The sequence below is a fragment of the Ascaphus truei genome, unplaced genomic scaffold, assembly GCF_040206685.1.
Source record: "Ascaphus truei isolate aAscTru1 unplaced genomic scaffold, aAscTru1.hap1 HAP1_SCAFFOLD_1047, whole genome shotgun sequence".
Lineage (NCBI taxonomy): Eukaryota > Metazoa > Chordata > Amphibia > Anura > Ascaphidae > Ascaphus > Ascaphus truei.
The window spans coordinates 52,103-74,858 of record NW_027453912.1 but is presented as its reverse complement, the minus strand read 5'-3'; the positions used below and the strand labels follow the sequence as shown (position 1 = coordinate 74,858).

Genomic DNA, 22,756 nt, shown 5'->3' with positions numbered 1-22,756 from the left:
GTGTGCAGTGTGTCAGTGTGAGCAATGAGCTGTGAATGTGTGTGTGTGCAGTGTGAGCAGTGAGCAGTGTGTGTGCAGTGTGTGTCAGTGTGACCACTGTGTGTGTCAGTGTGACCACTGTGTGTGCAGTGTGTGTCACTGTGAGCTGTGTGTGCGCAGTGTGCGTCAGTGCGACCAATGAGCAGTGTGTGTGCAGTGTGTGTGTGCAGTGTGAACAATGAGCAGTGTGTGTCAGTGTGAGCACGGTTCACATCCCGGGCAACGCCGGGTCTCTCAGCTAGTATATATATATATGGGGGGTTATATGTATTGTTTTTTATATGTATTGGGTAGGTGTTTTTTTTGTATGCATTTGGGGCGTTGGGGGAGGTTGTATATCTGGAAGAGCGTAGACTTAATCCACACAGCTAAAATATACAAGTCCCCTGCAATGCTCCTTTCCATAGAAGTCAAAAAAGCTTTGATAGGGTAGATTGGAGATATCTTTTATGAGACTACGGGCTTTCGGATTTAAGGGAAATGTTATTAACTGGATCAAGATACTTTATAGCTCCCCAAAAGCCTTTATCAGAAATGCGGGGCAAGCAGCCACACAATTTCCCATTCAAAAGGGAACGTTGCTCTTCGCCCTCACCAATGAACCTCGGGCAGAATGGTTCATAGCAACGCGGATATCTCAGGGATTAAGATCGAAAATGGAGACTATTAATGAAGTCTGTTTGCACACCATATAATGCCCTCTAAGTAACCTCCATATATCTCTTCCCACCCTCAGGTTATAGGGTTAACACGAGTCAATCGGAGGCGTAAATATTAATCTCTTTCCTGTATCGGGGAGAATGGCATCCTTGCATTTCAAGTTTAAATGGCAGAAGAACACCATCAAATACCTGGGATTTAAGCTAACCAATTCATATTCCCCACTCTCCCAAGATATCTTTGCTTATATACAGTGTTTGACAAACCTATACATTTGCTCGCACCGGGCGAGTGGATTTAACCCCCGGGCGAGTAAATATTGGCCCAAGCAGCACACGTTTGGTACTAGGTGGCGAGTAGATTTTTTTGTGTGGCGAGTAGATTTTTTGGTGATTTGTCAACCACTGCTTATATGTACCAATCCTGTAAATATAAATCTTGAATCTTAGTCACCCTACTCAATATCACGGATACTGTAGGTGAGATATATGTTCTCAAGGTGACTCTCCTCCTGAAAATGTTATATCATTTTAGAGCGCTTCCAACCACCGTTAGAACTAAAGATTTGCTAAGTCTCCGGAAGAACATGTTTGTATGGAAAGGGAAGAAACCCAGAATAAACGGAAAGGTTTTGATCCATTCTCACGCTGAGGGTGGCCTTGCAGTGCCGTTTGCAAACCTACAACATAGCGTTGCAAGTAGCAGAATTGACACACCTCGCCCAACCAGACAAGATGGGTCAAACTAGAAAACATCTTCATGAAGCCGGGCCACAGTTCAGCCTTACTGTGGATCCCTAAAAGAGCCAGGTCAGTCACTAACAGGGCCCTATCAACACCCCCCACTCCCTAAAAATTTGGGACAGGGTTGGTCTTGAAAAGGGCCTCTCTAGCACCCACACAGGCACGGCCCCCATTTATAAGTCTCAGAGAAGCTAAACAGATTCCCGATACAGAATTCCTCAGATATGCCCAGGTATATAAACTGGTATTCCGAGCGGCCTGTACAGAGAAGTACGGCTTCACGGGATCTGTTCTTCCACTCCTTTTGCAAAGCAGCTTATCTCGCGCCTCTATCTTGACCCCCTTTCCCGAACTGGTGATTTTCAGTGACTATACATTAGGCAGTGTGGAGAAGGGTATCGGTGAACAGTTAGAGACACAGGAGTGGGCAGAAATATGGGACACAATATCCAGCATATCTTTTTTTTTTTTTACTTACATTTTTATTAAGATTTTCAAGTATAAATGGGAAAGAAAGGGGTACAAAAAGAAAAAGGGAGGGAGGGGTAACAACCATTTTGTAACAGAATTCTTACAGTCATCAACAGTCACATTACATAGCATACAATGTTTTATAAGCACCATATCCTACCCTCCTCAATCCCAAATCCTCTTTCCCATTCAGATCATCCCCCTATCCAACATCCCAGGGATCCCAACCCCTATCCAACTTCCTTGTGGTATGATTCAGGAATGAGGTGAGTCTTTCCATTAATTGGACATCATTAACCCTTCTAATAACCTCTCTCCTGGAGGGCGGGAGTGTGTTCTTCCCCGCTGCTGCTGCTGCTCCAGCGCATCTTGCTGCCGTTAGAATATGCAGGATCAGTTTAGCTGAGTAGTGATTCACATCCTCCGTGGGTTTAGCCAGAATAATTAAAACTGGGTCTAGCGGAATCTTGATTCCCGTCACATGTTCTATTAATGTCAGAACTGTCCTCCAATATATCTGCAATTACTGGACAAAACCACCGGATGTGTGCTAGGTCCCCTATCTGTCCACATCCGTTCCAACATCTATCAGAAGACTCCGGAAACATTTGCTTTAACCTTTTGGGGGTGTAATACCAGCGTAACAGAATTTTATAAATATTCTCTTTTGTTACTGTGCATATAGAGGTTTTACCCGTATTCTCCCAAATATCTTCCCAGTCCTCTCTTGTTATTTCAGTCTCTAAATCCAGAGCCCACTGGTCCATATATTTATGGGCTAGGGTATCATCCTTTTGGGGGATTAAACCTTGGTAAAGAGATGAAATCAGGCTTTTTGGTATTTTTTTGTTTTGCATAAATTTTCAAATCATGTGAATCTAGGGAATTCCTCCTCATAGAAAACCTGAGGAACAAAATGTCGGACCTGCGTATATTTGAACATCTTAGAGTTAGACCATATTTTCTCTTCACTTCCTCAAATGACATCAACTTGTCTTTTCCTAATAAATCTCCCGTCTCTAGAATCCCTCTATGTCTCCAGATTTCAAAACCCTGACCCTGGAAACCCGGCAGGAACCCTGGGTTACCGAACAGGGGCGTAAGTCTAGATGGAATTGACATAACCTTATATTTCTTTTTTGCCCACTGACAGATTTTCAGGGTAAACTCGATTACCGCTGGCTCAGACTGTCTCCCAAGCCCACCCCCGGAGCTCGACCATAGTAAAGAAGGCAGACTGACCAGAATTTTAAGTGAGCTTTCCAGATCCACCCAAGCATAAGTCCCTCCCGGGGAGTGCCAGTACACCATTTGTCTCAAATGATAGTCTATATAATATTTTAGAATATTTGGTACTGTACTGCCAAACCCCCTCCTTCCTTAGACTCCAACATAATTGACCTGGCTATTCTCGGTTGTTTATGTTTCCAAATAAATTGCATAATTCGATTTTGATTTTCTTATATATTTGTATGTGGGACAGATATTGGTAGCGTCTGGAAATAATACAGAAGTTTGGGGAGGAAATTAATCTTAACCGCGGTTATACGCCCTATCCAGGAGATGCAATGAGAATTCCAGGCTTGTAGTTCTTTTCTTATCTGAGAAAAAGGCTCAGGATAGTTATATTTATATAGTAAGGTATATCCCAAATACTTTAGTTGGGTCTTTTTCCACTTATAGTCAAAGTGTCGTTTAAGGACCTCAGCCTCCTTTTCCGTTTACGTTAAATTTAGCGCTTTAGACTTTCCTACATTGACTTTATACCCTGATAGCTCCCAATTCCTCCGGAGGGCGGATTGTAAATTCGGGAGAGATGTCAAAGGGTTATATATAGTAAGATTAATATCATGCGCAAAGAGTGATATTTTGTAACATTCATCTTTCACTTTAATCCCCTGTATATTTGGGGAAGCTCTGATTGTAGCCGCGAGGGGTTTGATTGTCAAGGCAAAAAGAAGAGGAGAGAGGGGGCACCCCTGTCTGGTCCCATTCTTAATTGTTATTAGATTCCTCTCCCCCCCTGGAATCTTCAGAGTGGCTGTTGATGTCTGATAGAGGGCCCGAACCCCTTGTAAAAAAAAGCCCCGAAAATCCAAATGCCTCTAACGTTTTATCCAGGAAATCCCATCTTATCCTATCAAATGCCTTCTCCGCATCCAGGCTCAACAACACTGCTTTCACTTTATGTATCTGTTCAATCACATTAATAATTTTCCTTTTGTTATCCGACACATGGCGTTCGCGCACAAAACCCATTTGGTCATAATGGATTAATCTAGGAAGTATAGGGTTCAATCTGTTAGCCAGGATTTTACTATGCGGGTGACCAGAACCTCTGTTTGAGTAGCTGCAGCCACGCATAACGCGGCCCCCAAAAAGGGAGCTGCATACCGTACTTTCTCCATGTAAAATGGTGTTCCCGATGAAACCGGGAGACCGCATGGCAACTTGTGCAAAGTTGCAAGACTATCTGCAAATCTCTGGGTTTGACGCAAACCCTGGCCGCGCCCTTCTGGCAGAATTATCTGGGATTGGCATGAGTGCCAGTCCCACCCTGTTCTCTACCGTGTACTATTGCCAACCAGAGGGAGGAGCTGAGGGCGTATCTATCTGCTACCGAGCCGCGGTTCTGGAGACTTAGCCACAGACGCACGTGGTGGTAGTACTACTGCAAAGACGTACGCCTGCTCGCTCCCTCCCTCCCTAACCAACTTCGACGATGGAAGAAGAGAAAGAATTCCACCAGACCGAGATAAACCGCTACCTGGCCGACACCCAAAAGTTCCAGCATGCATTTTAGTTGTCTTTTATTATCTATGAGCATCACCACCCACCCCCTCCCCCCCCCAACATTGCATCCTGCGACACCCCCACACTTTCTATTTGTACCCCTAAAATATTATAAAAAAATGTAAAACAAATGAAGTAAACAAAGGGCTTGGGATAGATAGAAGGGATCAAAGGTCTGAGGTTTTACGCCTTTACTCCCTTTCATATAACTGGGAGCCGCGGCATGCTGAAGCTTAGCACCCTTCTGTGGCTCTGGGACTCGGTGGTTCTCATCTAGTGTCCGTTTATATGGTTCTATGTTTCCTTTGAAACCAGAAGAGCCAACAATGTACGGCTCAAGCCAGCTGTCCGTGAACACCACCCTGACGAGGCTTTTCGAGTTACCATGGCATAAGTCTGAAGAACCAATAAAATGAGTAAAATGCAGAGGTCAGGGTTAAAAAACCCAAACACCTGACATTATAAAGTAGTGTATTTTCACAATTATAGGTCGACCCTAAACATAACGCGACCTTCTAATGTCAGCAGTAGCTGGAAAGAAAAAGGCTCACACACTGTCTCTCGGTTTGAACTTCCTGCTTCCTGCCACAAGCAACATGGCTACTTCCGGCCCCCCAAGGAGGAGCTTCCTCCGTTTTACCCGCCTACCTCATACATCTGACTGCTAATTGGCTCACAAAGTGGGAGGAGCCCGATTATAAGGAGTGTATGTATTTTTCAACTTATTGAAAAAGAACCTCTCCTTATAATAGGGTAAAACTGGTCATCTTCTTTGTGCTGTACAATTCCACTGGATTCTATCAGTCGTGTTCTTAAAGCTGTGGATGAGTTTAAACTGATAAAACTGGACCACCATAATACCTCAACTGTTCTTTGTATGCCATGGAATACAGAATACAGGGCAAAATCTGTAGGACAGGGAATAGTCAGCCAATTAAAGTGCTCCTGTAGAACAGCATTTTTTTTTTCTTGATAGGTTCTGTAATTTTACTGAAATATTGGACCAAATAAATCTCTATTTCTTTAAATGTACCCAAGTGCTTAGTTTAAGGGGGGAAAAAATAAATGTGTATATCTATATATGATGTAGCCAGGGTCCCCCTCTGGGCTTTCCCCTGCCCCTCTCTACTTTTCGATCGGTGTGGGAGGGGTGTGGGTGTGTCTGGTGAGTGCCGGTGACATGGAGGGGGCGATCACGTCGCCAGTGGCTCCCTTTGCAGGGCGCCGCCATCTTGTGCAGTTGCGCATGCTCGGTGCGTCACAGGATTAGCCAGAAAAGTGTTATAGATATAACAGTATAAAAACAGTGAGGCAGTAATGAATCCGGTAATATTTGCTCTATACGCGGTTCCACCTATGAGTGTGATGTCATCCAGGTGCATGCACACCTTCTATTTCGCTACATTGTAGCTGTTTGTATGGACACTTGAGTAACCCAGACCGCTGCTTGCTACATTTGTTGCTGGAATCTTGGAGTCCTTCTTACCGATCAGATACTGGATGTCAGGTGCCCACTGACCGGTTTGGACGTTGCGGGAGACAGGCAAAGTGTTACTGATACTGTACACGCTTGACTTTTTTAAAATACTTTTTGTACGTGTAATACTTACCCTCTATACATACTACAGTGAGTGAGTGTGTGTGTGTGTGTGTGTGTGTGTGTATATATATATATATATATATATATAATTTTTAAAAAAATTTTTATTTATTTCCCACGCTGTGAGCGACTCTCCGCAAGATACAAAATGTTTCAGATTCTGACCTTTTACCTACACAGAAATTAACTTTTTTTCTGCGATAAGGACTCCACTTTTCTACATATGGAATGTGCAACAGCCAGAATTTCCAACTTGAAATGTGAAAAAAAAACAAAACACATTACAATAATTCGTACTTTTGTACAAAGTTTATTTGCATTTATTACAGATTCCAGTTCCAATTTTTTGTTTTCCTGTACAAGAGTAAAATAGCCAGTGCAAAATATGCTTTTTTTTTTCTTTCAATGTACAAAAAACAAAATGTGGCAGTAAATAATAACGGTTCAGTCGGCCCGGCCCACCCCCACAGAACTCCCACCCCCCACATCTCTTGCATAGAAAGTATAAAGAATATGCCGGTCGCAAAATTGAAATTTATCAAACAAAATCAGCAGCCCCCACTCAGTGCCGGGGGCTCGACCTCGCCAAATCATCCAGTGCGGAAACATTTAAAGGAAGATATACATTCAGGAAAGGAAATTACCTTAACACAAAGGTAGCAAATCTGTTACACCACAATGCATAGGAAACCACTTTAAAAAAATCCCTCCTTGCATAATCAGTAGAAAAAAAAGTCTAATTTGCAGAATAAGAGAGAAAATAAACCTGAGGTTAGAAGCTCCAGTATTAGAAGCCAGGGCCTATATACACCTTCACCCTAATCATTTCAGGTTACTACAAATTACTTCAGATACAGACAGGGGACAGTTTGTTTTCCAAAAGCAAAATGTCACTGTAGTTCGGCATTGAACACACATTTATTGTCATTATTGCCCAAAGTTATTGGAGCAAAAGCAATTAAAGGCACCGTGCAATGCACTCAGACCTGCTGAGCACATCGTATCCAGGACCCCACACCTCACCCACCCCCCTATACACCTGGAACATTCAAAGAACAGACATACACTTCATTCAGTAATCTAAAGAGCATCCAGCACAAGCAGAAAAGCCCAGAAATGTGAAGCCCCCCCCCTTGCTGGTTTTTGGTATAAATGTTGCAGCTTTGTGTCCGATGACAGCAGAGACCCCCTGTCACTCCAGGAAGTGTAAATAAAATGCCCCTGTTCCATCCCTTCTTTGGTTGAAAGGACGAGGTAGAAAGAATCTATGTACTGTGTCTGATGCCAAGTTAAGTGCTTCTTTTTCTTGCTGCTTGAAGGTGAGCTACAGAATGTTAGACTGTTGTGTTTTAAAGGCAGGAGGGCCACTAGCCATGCCCAGCAAAGCAAACACAGGTACAACATTGTGATATGGATGAGAAATCATAAAGGCAGCTGCATTGTACTGTACATATAGGATGCTCAGTTGTATATTCAGTGTTCATTATGGATTAAGACTCTTAAATCAGTGTTCCCTTTTAACAAAGCCTGCATCCTCGCCTTCTAGGTTGGCTGAATTTTCACTGAAATAAATATTACAAAACAACCTGCAGGATTATGCAGGAACTGAATACTATTAAAATATGGGCTGCAGATTGGACTGGATTTTGGAAGGAGGATTATATGCATTTGATATATTTCTAATATTACCCGTTTATTATTCTATCTGGCTCATGCCAAAAAACAGAACAGTTTAAAGAGCAAAACACACAAAGATTTCAGGCAAAAGGTGACACATTGTGTGCTCATTTGCATGTCATTTCCCAGAATCCCTTGCTGCAGTGGAAGCACTGTATGCTAGGTGATAATGGTTGAAAGGCAGGGTTGCAGACCTGTCTAAGACACGTGAATGTGCTCACAAGATATATTCTTTATTGGCTACATGCTAACGGTGGAGGTTTTTTGTCGCCTTTTTCACCCACCGTAACTTAAAATGTGCAAAGTACATAACATATTTCACAGTCCCATGAGACATTCAGCATTCTGTGAAGAAAGGATTGGTTTGTTTGGAGCAGAGCTGTAACAAGCATCCACCCACAGCCTTGCTACACGTCTCCACGCGTCCCCAGGAGGGAACACCGCTCTGCAAAGAGCAAACCTTTTACACAACCAGCGATTGGCAAAAGGAAGTGAATAACACCCTTCATTCTATATCCAAGCAGCAATCCTTTCTGCTCGCTAAAGCAAAGTGGGTTATTTTGAAGTTCCAGCTTTTGTCTTTGTTGGTCCGAACCCTTTTATATTCTGTAGTCATACTCTGGAGATATTTTGTTATTTCCCTCTCCTGGAGTTTGAAAAGGCTGTGCTCACTCATTAAGCCCCAAATAAACAGCTGATGACAGCATACACAGGCAGGGTAAATTACTACTTTAATTACCAATAATATTGTTTGGGGGTGAGGGTGGGGGATTGCTGCTTTAAGAATTGTTCAATGTGAAAAAGATGTCAGTGTTTCATTCAGCTTTAACAGATAAAGTTCTCAAAAGCCCTCTCAGCTCTCACTAATACCTTGTGCACTTTGAATTCAGTGAAAAAAATCTTATTCAACACCTTTTATCATCAGATTACAGAAATGTTCAGAGAGGATGAAACACAAATTATAATTCAAATATATTTTAGGTGGTGAGGGGGGTATGCAATTATTTCTACAGGTGTGCAGAATGTTAAAAGAATTCAAAACTCATTCTATATGTTAAAACCAATATTACACTCTACAACAAAAATAAAAATAGGCCCTGAGTGCAAACAGCTCAGCTGTAAATATATATTTACATTCGTATTAACTAGGCCGCCCCTCACATCCTGTTAGCATTTATGCACTGCAAGAGGTTTAGTTATTCCTAAAGGTACCCTGGCAGGAACTCAAGTCAAGCACGGAAACCCAATTGATCTCTATGGGGCTATAAATGGTGGGGATTAGTGGGGAGGAGGACCAGCGCACCCCTCCCAATAAAATACAGTAACATAAGAGATTTCTGTATTCACGATGATCACATATTAAACTGAGTTGTGCCTTTGCCGGTGTCTTTTGGACAGGGCTAAACAAAACTGGTTCCTATTACTTGTAGGACTGAACTGTTATTTCTACACTAACAGAATTGTATAATTTCCCCCACTAAAGGGGATTGTGAGAGAAACATACAGTATGCCCAGTTTTGCAGGTACAAAGCCACAGAGTATGGGCCGTGCATTTAATGCATCAGCTCTAGGGCTATATCTATAAAACGCCTTCCAGCTCAGGGTGAACCAGGCCTGTTTATTAACCCCTTAGCTGCCATAATGCTATTTTCCCGGTCAGTGAAGGGGTTAAAAGCCCTTAAAAACGCAGGCCCCTTGGCTAGAAAACGATTGCTACCGCATTGGGAAATATTATATATACACATTAAAAAAAAGTACAAAAATTCATCTTTTTTCCCCCGCAAGTAGGAAGGCATTAAATTATTATTATTTTTTTTTAAACCTGGACCATTTTCAGTTATCTGCAGCGATGAAAGAATGTGCGTGTCAGGAAATACAAAATACACTTCCAATATCCCCACTATTTACAATATCTCACGGTTTGCATGTACACAAAGGGTTACGACACGGAGCAGAAGGAGGCAGATTTACACGAGTAACCTGTGCAGTTGGTGGTGTAAAAGCCCTGCACGTGACTTCCTCAACCTGCACGGAGTTTCAGCTGCCTGGATCTATACGCCTCCTCTCTCCTACACATTCCCTTTGGATAAAGCACAGGAACTTTGGATTTAAAAGTAAAAGCAGATAGAAAACAACTTTTGTTCTCCACTTCTAGGGAACAAACGGTGACATTTAAACCAGCGTTGTGTTCACTGGCTCTTTAATACTTGTTTGCGCATTGTCTGTGATTGCCGGGACGGAGATTCTTCGTTGCGGTTGTACAGAGTCCGGGGACCTTTATTTTAAAATGATGTGGTAGCCTGCATTACTTTCTGCTGCAAGAAGAGAAAAAACTCATTTACAAAACGGTGTATAAAGAACAATCATTTCTTATTAAAATCAGGCAAATCACATCTAAACAAACACAGGTTTTCAAAACATCTAGCAAAAATGTCTAGAAATGGAATTACAGCCAACAAAAAGAAGCATTGACAAGCGAAAATAAGCTTTCTGCATGTTAAAAAGGAGACGTAGCACATTAAGGATGATTGCATTTATTTAAAGAGGAAACCCAAGCAGCACTTTAACAAAAAAAGATATATATAGATATCTATATATAATCTACATATAATTGGAAGCAGGGGTCTCTGGAGCTAAACCCTGTTAATGTTAACTCTAGAGACCACCTGCTTCAATATATATATCTCAAAAGATGTTTGTCTGTGGGTTTGTGCGCGCTCCCATTGGCAGACTGCGGGGCGGGGCTTGGAGCTCATTGACGGACTACAGGACGGGCCTTGGCTCTCATTGGCTGTCACTCGCTGCGGGGGCGGGGCTTCTCTGTGCTGTCTGCTTCTCTCTGTGCTGCGGGGGCGGGGCTTCTCTGCACACAGACATCCCCTCCTCCTGTCTGTTTCCCCACAGGAGCATGCTTATTACTCCATAGGTGAAAGTGTATGACTTATGAGTGTGTGTTGTGATTGTGATTGCGTGTGTGTGGTGTGATTGAGTTTGTGTGTTGTGTGTGTCTTGCCTGTGTTGGTTGTGATTGTGTGTGTTTGTTGTGAGTGTGTGTGACGTGACCGTGTGTGCTGATTGAGTGAGTGTGTGTGTGTGTGTTGTGATTCCCCATTGAGCTGCCGCCGAGCATTATCACTTGTAACATTATCTATTATTACAGTTTGCAGCTCAAACTGTTGGGAATATTGGCAACAAATTATCGCCGTATATTAAAACTCATTAAAAATGACATTAAGAGTTGAATAAAAAAACATTTAAGCATTATCTAATACTAAAGAACGGAATTATTATTTTAAAACCACACATGTAGGATATTGCATGAATTAGTCCTTTAAAGAAATCAAATAAATGAAATTGTTTAAATGTTGTGTGTGCTTAAGTGTGACAGTTATTTAAAACACCGAATCACTTACATTTGTGTGAAAACCTTGGGTTGTCCGGGCACTAAAAAACTTTGGATCTATTACTTGCAGACCCCGTGACAGTGATCATGGAAACAAATCATTAGGTGCCATGTCAAACAAGTTTACATTTCACTAGCAAAGACTGCGATTATTTCCGAGTAATTACAAGTGTCAAATACCTTTTAGAGTGCCGATTACAAAGCAGGCCTCATCCTGGAAATTCTGAACCATCTGAAAAGTAAAGTGGTATTCATGTTACAGGGAGCTGGCTACATGTCATGCTGTGCTATGAACCAAAAACCTGTGATAATGGTCAAAAAAACAAAAAAAAACACAGAAACCATTATTTGTAATTTGCCTATTCTAGTACATCAGAAGTGTGACAAACGATTTCTGAAGTGCTCTTAGAAGGCGGCCTGGAATGCTTTGCCATTCTGTAAGCTCTTATCGCATGTTCAGACCGCGTCTAAACAGCTTTTTTAGAAGCAGTTTCACTCCGGCTCTGCCAATCCGATCGGTCTGTCAAAAAAATCCTCAAACTCGCATTTTTGGCCCACAACTGCTATTGTAGTAACACCGTAATGCAAACCGCTTCTAAAAAAACTCACTTTTTTTTTAGTCCGCACGTAAAGGCCGGCGAGATTTGGATCGCGAGTTTTATTCAGAGCTTGAAATATACGTTTGGCGAGACCGAAAAACCCATAAATCAGACCGGGGGTGGAGTTAGCACCTCTGGTCATTCACTTCTAAAGCACCTACAATCCGGGCGGTTTGGCTGCTAAATCATGCGGTTTGTCACTGTTTTTTAGAAGCGGTTTAGAAGAAGTGATTTGCAATAGAGAATAGGTTTTTTTTCCTCACATTTCGCTTCTTCTGAACATTCACTTTCAAGTCCCAAATTCCTCCACGTCTCCTGAATGTTATCCCTTTGTGCAGCTCTTCCAGACAGGATCTGGCCCGGTAAGGTTAACACTGCGTGGGTCGTATTCAGAAGCAGGGACCCCCGCAGAGATAATCCTCCCAGGCAGATAACGTTTTTGGGGGGGTGGAATCAGAGCGGCCACCGGACCACACAGAAAACAGTAAGACCCGTAATATAGTGGGCACGCTTGCTGCGCCGTGCGCGCTTGCGGCAGTTATAGTTGGCTGTGGTTAGCCAGCCATTGTATGCTAGGGCTGCACCCGCGCACAGCAGTGAGCATGGAGCCGGGCGATAGCTGGGAAGACACAAAAAGTAAGTATTCGCGCCGCTACCGCCGCTGTAATGTACGTACGTACGTACAATGTTAATAAATTATTTATTCTTATTTTACACGCGTCTTTTTTATTTAAAAAATATATAATAAATTAATAACACACAATCTACATAAACACACACACACACACACACACACACACACAGCAAACCTGTCGCTCCTGGCAGCATGCACTGTACACACAAAAAGTGTGCGTCACGTGCACGCACCTACTATAGAACAAGCCATGCCCTCTCCTACATTAACACTGAAGTGGTTAATGGCTGAACCATCTTCTGGGGATTCCTGTCATATGCCATTATTATTCTAAGTGTGAAAACAATTACGCTCACTCACCAGCCGCCTGTATGCCCCTCCAGCTATGCGTGTCAGCAAAGGGGGCTGTCTTCCCTGCTCTGCCTCTTCATTGCAGCAATAACTTGCTAACAGCTCAATTGTGTCACAATTGTACTTGAGAACAGCAATGTTGTAAAATGTAGACACTAATTAATCATCATGCAGCACCCCCCCCCCCCCTGCCCAATGCTGCAGGGGAAATTCCTGCCTGCCCTTGTATCAAAAAATGGAACTTGTGCCCCAAGTCAGAGCTGTGACACTAATGAGAATCTGGTTACTGTACTTTGTTTCATATACAAGGAAGGAGTAAAACATGTAACTCTGCTTCATAGGGCAAATGGGGATGTCTGTTTGCATCTGGGGTTAACACAGGGGCAAGCAGGATTGGATCAGTCCTGCCGCAGGAAGGGAATAACTCAGGTGGGGCACAAACTGTACAAGCAGTGTTAATATTTAGATTTAAATGTAAACACTGTGATTTCCTTAAACATTGCACTTTCATACCTATATCCCAGCCATCATTTCACTTGGGTACAAAAGGGGACTGAACCTTTAGTAAAGATTCATTGCCACCTAGAGTGCAAATGCAAAATGGTACCGTTTATTCACGTATTCAACCTTTAAAAAAACACCTCCAATAAAGATATTTGTGAAGAAAAAACAAAAAACACTGAAATTATACAGAATTGAAATGCAGTTTAAGGGCGATTTTTTGTTAGTGGACACAGTAATATTTTCCAGTCATTACATTGCAGCTCAGTACACACCTCTGTGCTCACCACCACATGGATACCCGTTGGTCCTTGTCTATAAATCTGATTTATCTGCTGAGGTGAAATCGTATACAGGTTTGCAATCTTTTCTATCAGTTCCAGGGACGTTAGCTCTTCCAAGAAAATCGCATGGTACACTGCAACAGAGAAAACACCTGCGTCTATTCCTGGTGAAGGCAGCTCCCACCCAGCGCCGCACAGCGCGAGGCACAATGATACCACGTTTCAAAGGAAGATTTGAATGTAGCAAACTCTTTTGTTGTCTCAAGTGTATAACCAGGCGGCTGATTGCTCATGAAATGCACTTGCTTTACTGGGTCATGTTTAGGTTTCTGATACAAGTTGCACATGGCTAGGGATGGAGTAGTGAATTTATTAAAACATTCAAGTTATTATATCATCCACATGTCTGACATAGGATTCATTAGGCTGTTTTAATTAAAGTAGAATTAAATGTACAGTCCCCTCTAACACCAAAGCCATGTGTTTAGCAGGGTCAGCGCAGGCAATTGGCAACTTTTTCTGAAATCAGCACTTTTAATCTTTTAGTGCTTTCAATAGCTCCAGAGGGTTGCTGTGAAAGTTCAAGATTTATACCCCAAAATTCCCCCTAAAACTGTCATACAGTAGATTATTAGACTTGACCGCACTGGCCTTCTGCACGGCTGCTATATTTCTGGTTTAACCACTCCCTAGAATAACTGTTAGAAGCACCAGCTGAAACATTTGGCACAGCGCTGTGAAGACATACTCGGGTGGAAGGGGGGGGGCTGGGTCCCAAATAGTGGGGCCCGTTCAAACACACACGCACACACACAAACAAAAGTGACTTCAATCTTCCATCTGAGCAGATACCCAAACCGCTGTCACCTCACACAGCAAATTATCTGCTGCAATCACTTGTCAAAAACCTGCTCAGCAGGAAATACAGACCCTAAAATAATATCTACAGAAGGTGCAATCCTGGTGAATCTAGTTTTCTGTTCAAAGCAGTGAGCGTGCCAGCACTGACATGATTTATAAAGTGAAACGAGGAAATGCCGAATATTCTGAAGTGATTTCTCTAATTTCGGGGCCTATTAACTAAAAAGTCCCCAGATACACAGAGTAATAAAACAGCCCCATGTTTATCAAAGAAAAGGAATTCCATACAAAGTGACGGGGGGTTTCCCAAGACAAATCCAGGGCAAGCGAATCGCACCAGGTTTGTCCATCATCAATAAAACACCCACCTTTTATAGATTATACTGGCAAGGACTTCACATATAATATCTTATGGTTGCTGGAGAGGCCAAAGATTTTCTGCATTAGGCTGCGCTTGTAGTGCCGGCGACGCAACGTCATGCAGAACAAATGCATTGCCGTCGCGTGCGCTTATAGTAATAACTTGTACCAGCACTTTATAAATGTACCCCATAGTTGCATCCCCAAGGAAACACATACCACACACAGTGGCATCCCCAAGGAAACACATACCACACACAGTGGCATCCCCAAAGAAACACATACCACACAGTGGCATCCCCAAAGAAACACATACCACACACAGTGGCATCCCCAAAGAAACACATACCACACACAGTGGCATCCCCAAAGAAACGCATACCACACACAGTGGCATCCCCAAAGAAACACATACCACACACAGTGGCATCCCCAAGCTCCCGCTTCTGTTGCTGGTTAGATCGGTTCTGTTCTGGTTCCTGGCAGACGTATATGGTCAGCCGGGGTCTCACGTTTCTGTAGATTTAATTTTAAATGAGAAAAAAAAAGGGAATATTTATATATAATCATTAATCCTTTTGCTGCCGTTGCATGCCTTCTGGCAGTGAAAGTCATTAAATTACAGCAAACCCGCTCTTACTGACCTTCCTTTAACTGCATTAAAGAGCCGGATCCCATCCGCAGGTCCACAGACTTGGACAAAGTCTTCTTTTGACATCTTTAATAAGTCAGCACCTGGAACAGTCCCCATTATCATCATTTTCTATACACTGTAACAGCAGTTTATGTTTTTAGAGAACACAGATAACGTATACAAAGCTATGTAACTCAAAGAACTTCATTAGATGTTCCATGAGAGTACACTGCAGCATTTGCCAAAAATAATCATCACAAACACATGTGGCAGCGCATATAACAGAGTATAACTAGTAGAGTAGTGACATGTATATCAGACTATCAGATGTTCAGACAGTGAAGGTATCGCTTTAGCAGTAAATACACTTAGCTGCTCTTGTACACAAGACTTGGTCTTTGCCAGCGTCTAGTACAAGCGCGGCCAACTCCAGTCCTCAAGGTCCACCAACAGGTTGGGTTTTATGGATATCCTTGCTTCAGCACAGGTGTCTCAGTTGTTGACCAAGTCACCAGTGCTGAAGCAGGAATATACATAAAACCCAACCTGTTGGTGGCCCCTAAGGACTGGAGTTGGCCACCCTGCTATAGTAACACAAGTTATGTACAGGTGAAGGTGTTGCCTTTGACAGAAATAGCTTGCGAGTTTTGATTCCACCCTTATATCTAAATTCTTGGGCAACACACTTCCACGCCCTCTCTGACCTTACCTGCATTCTCAATTATTAATAATATATCACTCATGGCAGCAGCAATGTGTTCCCAGGATTCCACCCCAGAGGTGGCAGTGTAGCCGTGAAGAGATTTTTTGCATTAAAATGATGTAGGATCTTATTAACAAGACATCACACAGCAGGGAAAGTGAAAAAGCACAGAATGGCAAAGCAAGGTTATTTTGTAGCAGACCTGTGAGTGCATACAGGGCAAGGTGACCCCTTCTACCATAGAACTAGTCACATTGGTAGTGAGGGATGAGAGCTCAGCAGTGCGACGGAGCTCCTAGCACTCACCGCAGAAACTAGAGAAGAGTCTGCAATACTGAGGGAATCTGTTACGCTGCAGCCACTGTTGGGCATCTTGGATTGAGGCTGAGGGGTTAAGGTGCTGCAATGACTTAAAAAAAAAAAAAAAAAGTAAGTGTTATTTCAAGTAAGTGCTACACACAGTCTCAAAGTTCAAAGTTTCAGTTTAACAAACAAAAAAAAATATATATATATATATATATAAAAAGAAATTGCTTTTACTTTTCCTTTTTCATCCTGATACAATACATCGTTCTGAAATCCTGCAGGAGGTTTCTATTTTGAGAGACAAAAGATGCAAAATGTAATTTCCCAACAGCCCCCTTAACCACCAGCGCTTTGCAATGCGTTTTACCCCTCTGGCAAGGAAGGAGTTAAGTGGCATTCAAAATTCTGCTTTGTATCAAAACAACTTTGATCGCGGTTATGGAGAAGCCGAAGCAGATTTATTTAGGGACAAAGGGAGGAAATAAATCATTTTCTAACCCTTAACTTTTCACACATTGGACAATATAAACTTCCTGATCGGAATACCACGACAAGCTCCCCAAACACCCACCTTCCTCCTCATGTTCTGTGCTCACATTTCCTACATTGGAGGCATGTTAATGATTTGCAGAAGGTAGTTAACTCATGCACTTTTAACCCCTTGGTTTCCACCATTGCCTGAAATCCTTTGCCGGGACCTCGGGCAGGTAAAGGACCCACATTGCAAAGATACTTACATCATTTCTGGGAGGAGGGGGCTCCACTTGGGGGGTGGGAGAACAGTTCCTAAAATGGACAGGAGAGTTGGGAAAGAAGAATTATGAAGCCTTCGTTAAAAGGAGGTTTAATAAAATCATCATGATTTGGAAATGCATAGAAGGGCATTTCTACGGTTGCAAAAAGGAAGAGGACTCCTGATATGTCGCTGTCCAAGACAGCAGTGCTGAAGATGTGTGAACGCTTTATAGTAGGCCTGCACAACTCCAGTCCTCGAGGGCCGCAAACAGGCCAGGTTTTCAGGATATCCCTACTTCAGCACAGCTGGCTTAATTAGTGGTTTAGTATGACTGAGCCACTAATTGAGCCAGCTATGCTGAAGTTGGGATATCCTGAAAATCTGCCCTGTTTACAGCCCTCGAGGACTGGAGTTGTGCAGGCCTGCGTATAGGAAGGTTTCTAATATTAGTCTGACCACACCTGCACCTTATTCCCTATGCTCTGAAGCCACTTCACCTGTGCTGGAGAAGATTTCATCTCCATTCATTTGAACGGCGCTGATCTGTTCAAGAACAGGGAAGACCTCCTCACATCATATACAATGGGACCTTTAGTATTCTATACAGGGCTCGACAAATGCACTCGCCCCCTCACCTGGGGCGAGTGCATTTTATCTGCTGGCATTACCGGCGGTGGAGTGTGGCAGCATCTCACGGCATTCTACCGACTCCTCCCTACCAACTTCTGTGTCTCCGCTGCAGCTACAGTAAAGATGGCTGTGGGGCATCAAAGGACGCCGCGTTGCCATGACATCATGTGGCGTCACCTTGCCATGACAACTTGACACTGCGTGACGTCACCTAGCGTCCCATTGTCATGGCAGCCATTTTACGGGAGCTGCAGCAGAGACACAGAAGTTGCTGGGGAGGAATCAGGACAATTCGGGCGATGCTTCACCCCGCCGCCGCTACCACTCGCGAGCACGTAAAATAAGGGGGTTGAGGTTTTTTTTGGGGGGGGGGGGGGTGGGGGCCACGAGTGGGCCTTTGGACTTTTTTGAGCCCTGATAAGAGAATATATATATATATATAAATACATATATAACCCCATGCCCTCGCCATGACTGACATGCCAATTTTTTTGCACGTGAAAGTTTAATTTAGCCACATGACACACCAAAATGAGAAATGAAGTAATCTAAATTAATGTTTGGGCAAATAGTGATTTTTGTTTTCTCATTATCTGAAATGGGAGGTGCTGTGCAGCTGAATATTACTACCATCAGCTCTGGAGACCCCCTACATATAAAGCTTCTTACATACTATTAAGATATATAGATATAAAATCGATCCATCCAATATGGTCATCATGATCACCCAATAGAAAGCTGCAACTGTATGTCCTGAAGACGTTGTGGTTTTCTATTGGCTGCTGTAGTGATGCACACCCTGACAGCCATATTGATTCCCCCGGACAAGAATTCAGGCGGCTGAAGGCTTAGTATTGGTTTAGAGAATCCAGGCCATAGTATTTGTAGCCCTGTACATAGTTTTTGTACAAAGCCTCCAGCACCAAGGGACATGAACATACCCATCTCCGATGCTGAAACTGTTTGGGGAGCTGTTGTAACCAGGGGAAGAGGAGCTGTTTGGCTGACATGGCAAATCTGGCCAAGGAGAACACTGCACAAAGAGAAGCAGAAAGGAGTTACACTGCGTCACTGCAATGATATACAGGCGAGCTCGCTGTTGTATTCAGGGGGAATGTATCAAAAAAGTGACAGGAAGTTGCTACATGGAGCAAATAAGAAACAGGAATTATAGGGAGCAGTTATACAGAGCAGAAGGAGTTAGGGAGAAGTTACATGGAACAACAGGGGATATTAGGGAGGTGTTATATGGAGCAATATGAGGAATAAAGGAGCAGTTATAGGGAGTGGTTATGTCATATGGAGCAATTCCAGGTGTGAGGGAGATGTCTGTGCAGGTCTCTGTATCAAGCGCCAGATGCAGAATATCCTAATTCACACCCAACATATTCCCTATAATTGGGCTACCATTTAAAGGCAATAAAAAGTATCAGTTATTTCTCAGTTTATATTTTCCCCAATTTTCATTTTGTAATTTAGGTTGCAGAAAAATAAAAGTACGAGGGACATGCAATATACAGAGAGAGCTGTGTGTACAGTAATTAACCTCCATCACAAGCCGATTCCATGAAAAGTTTTGCAAGTTGAAACAGGTTCTCTCTATTTGGGTTCTCCCTGCACACACTATGCAGTATAAAGCAACAAAGACTGCTCAAAAATAACATAGGAGGTCTCCAGAAATACAGTGCTCTCCCCGGGCATCATACTGAGGGGTTACTTCACTTGCAGGGATTTGCCACACAGTATCACCGCACTGTTCTCTCACCTCTGTCAGTATCGTAGTATCATAGGAAGGCTGGTATTTCTCCTTCTCTTGAGCGGTTCTCTTCTCCATCTTCTCCCTGTCGGTCTTCTGTTTTCGGTCTGCTCCCTTGGGCTGTGGACAGATTCACAAGACACACACGACTCTGAAAACCATCGGCTCACATTCTGTGGATTCCATGTACTACTAAAAATTAAGGGATAACATCTTTAAAAAAAAAAAAAAAAAAGAACCAGTCCCTCCTAGTACCAGAATGAACCGTCAGCGGCATGTTCTGCAAGTCCTGATAAACGGGTACTAAAAACATACAGGGCTTGCAGGTCACACGGATGCAATGGAATGGTAAACTGCAAGAATTGTTCTTTTGTTGCAGCGGCACACGACTCCTTGTGTACCTTGAATACTTTGATCTGGCAGCTGGCAGAGTGCAGGTGTTCTGTGTATTCTCCATTCTCATTCTGTTTAAACGTGTCAATTTGAATCCGAAAAGGGACACCCTTCTCCCCTCCGTGCTTTCTAGGAGTGAATTCTGTGCTGATACAATGTACCTGGTAAAAGTAAGGAAGCAGGGCAACGTAAGAGTGGTGTGTGACATTCTTTCAAAATGACCGTATGCATAGAGTCAGGTTTACACGTGTTAAGAAGGTAATAAATATGCATACAGAGAATCCCATTATTCCTCTAATTTGCTTTAATTTCCATGCCTCACTGCTCTCACCACCCAAGGTCAGAAGGGAGCTTAAGATAAACGATTTAACCATCCCTTAGACAATGAGGCTCTCTCCTACCAAAACACAGAAACCCCCCCAAGTGTTTCAATGAGATATGTGATGAGGAGTTGTGGTATAAACAAATGTTACCAAATGTATGTTACCTGAACAAAGGCTGCAGTTCGTTTTGCTGGGTCCCATAGAAACTCTACTGTGTTTAGCTGCGTTGGGCTGGCTCTGGGATCCAAGATACCAACCGACAATGGAATATCTGCAGAAGAAAACCCCTAAAATATTAAAAAGATTACAATGAAGAGAGAACACACGCCTGCCTAAAAACGAACACCTTTCATGGTGAGTTACTGCAAAAACCATGCTGCATCCTCCTGCCTGTTATCACCACAGCATACATGAGACACGAATGTAACGTTACACACTAAGGTACTTCATGGTTCAGATGAATGGGCCAGAATCATTTGCACCGCTTAATAAATATGGCCCACCGGGCTGAAAACGTTGGGCAAGCGTTTTCTTTGTAGACTGAAAGAGATAGGCGAGTGAGAAAGGTTGAATAAGCTCTCAGGAGGGGAAACTATTGTGGCCGAGTTCTTGTGTGACTCATTTATAATAGACTTTTTTTTATCCGCATCGGCCCAAGATATTTTGGCACAAATCTGCCTACAGTAATGTACAAGACAGATGGAAGAGAGGGGACTATTTCATTAGATACCTTTAATAATTCTTAGTAGGATTATGCCATTGACTCAAAATGTTTAAGACACCACGGACAAAACAAACTGTGTGAGATTTTTTAAGGATCAACAAGAGTAAAAGTATGTTTAATCCCACAAGTCTCCATCAGCACTGTGAACACGTAGAGATGAAGGACAGGACACAAGAAAGGTCAGAGAGTTCTGGGAGCTGTATTTTGAAGAGCTATTGCTGGTCTATTTAACGTTATCGCAGCCACATGTACATTTCCTCAGGACGCAGCTACGTGCTTCAGCGATATCGTCAGAGTTGGTGCTGTCCCTGCTACAGCACCTGGGAATGTCACACTGAATCAGACTGACCTGTGTCGAGGATGCGGTCACCAGGTCTGCTCCATCTCCAGCCCTCCAGCTGCTGATGCTCCATGTACTGTAAACGCCGGTCATGGAAAACGACCCTTATGATGCTCTGAAACCCGGGAGAGGGGAAATAAATGGTGTGTTATATATGGAATGCGTGTTCGTGTGAATACACACACACACACAGTCAAAAGGAGGAGACAGTCCCATGTAAAGTTAAAGGTGATAGGCAGGGAGCAGGTTGGCCCAGTGTCAGCAATGCAGCACATCTGATACAGAAAAACAGGACAGGCACTCCAAAATCCAAAGGTCATCTTCGGATTTTGGAGTGTTTTATAGAGATAGATACACACAGACACACACATACACACACAAACACACACACACACACACACACACACACACACACACACACACACACACACACACGTGTGTATGTATGTCCCTGTACCTTGATATATTTGGTATTCAGCTCTTGGTACTCTCCCAATTTTCTATTGTCAAGGAGACGGATTTCGTAAGATTGTCCTGGAATGACACAACCGGGTTCAGAATGTATTATTTAGATTGTAGTTACTGATCTACTAAGAAGAGGAAGGAACAAATTCACCTAAAACTCTCACACCTTTAAACATATTACCTAGGTCAGAGATTTTCAGAAGAGTCACAGCGGGCACTTTCTAAACACAAATCTGCATGTACATTTGGCTTTCTGCGCCAGTAGAACCCCACATATATAGCCCATTTAGGTGTATACTTTAAAAGGACAGCTGCCATCCCTGTGTTAACCTTTTCACTGCCAGAGAACTCCGGACACTGCGTAGCAGAGAGTTGTTGGTGCCTCTGGCAGTGAAAGGTTTAAACATCTTCAGTACATAGCAGCAAGTTCTATTTTATGTTATCTATCTATATAGAGAGAGAAAGAGAGAGAGAGAGGCCTTCCTGCCTCTCACCTGTCTCCCCTACAATCTATCCTAAACGCTGCTGCAAGAATCACTCTACTCTTTCTTAAATCTGTCTCCGCGTCTCCCCTCCTGAAATCACTCTCCTGGCTTCCGATCAAATCCCGTATCACACACTCAATACTCCTCACTTTTAAAGCTTTACACTCTTCTGCTCCTCCTTACATCTCAGCTCTAATTTCTCGTTATGCACCATCCCGGCTCCTGCGTTCCTCTCAAGAATGTCTTCTTTCTACCCCCTTTGTATCTAAAGCCCTCTCCCGCCTT

General features: G+C 43.0%; 1 protein-coding gene across 4 annotated transcripts in view; it reads right to left on the bottom strand.

Moving 5' to 3' along the window:
* Positions 1-6,636: 6,636 nt before the first annotated feature.
* LOC142475002 (transcription factor CP2-like protein 1) overlaps positions 6,637-22,756 on the bottom strand; it is a 31,995-nt gene continuing 15,875 nt past the window's right edge. For 2 of the 4 annotated variants that reach the window (XM_075581096.1, XM_075581097.1), the window contains 14 exons: positions 21,979-22,055; positions 21,531-21,636; positions 20,622-20,744; positions 20,143-20,295; positions 19,751-19,861; positions 18,927-19,018; positions 17,357-17,405; positions 16,854-16,907; positions 16,620-16,722; positions 15,621-15,711; positions 15,392-15,492; positions 13,747-13,889; positions 11,567-11,618; positions 6,637-10,298 (listed from right to left, as the gene is read on the bottom strand). In XM_075581096.1, coding sequence (XP_075437211.1) covers positions 10,261-10,298; positions 11,567-11,618; positions 13,747-13,889; positions 15,392-15,492; positions 15,621-15,711; positions 16,620-16,722; positions 16,854-16,907; positions 17,357-17,405; positions 18,927-19,018; positions 19,751-19,861; positions 20,143-20,295; positions 20,622-20,744; positions 21,531-21,614 — 1,194 coding nt within the window. In that variant the 5' untranslated portion in view covers positions 21,615-21,636; positions 21,979-22,055 and the 3' untranslated portion in view covers positions 6,637-10,260. The remainder of the gene's footprint in view (positions 10,299-11,566; positions 11,619-13,746; positions 13,890-15,391; positions 15,493-15,620; positions 15,712-16,619; positions 16,723-16,853; positions 16,908-17,356; positions 17,406-18,926; positions 19,019-19,750; positions 19,862-20,142; positions 20,296-20,621; positions 20,745-21,530; positions 21,637-21,978; positions 22,056-22,756) is intronic. The other 2 variants (XM_075581094.1, XM_075581095.1) reach the window with 2 other exon arrangements.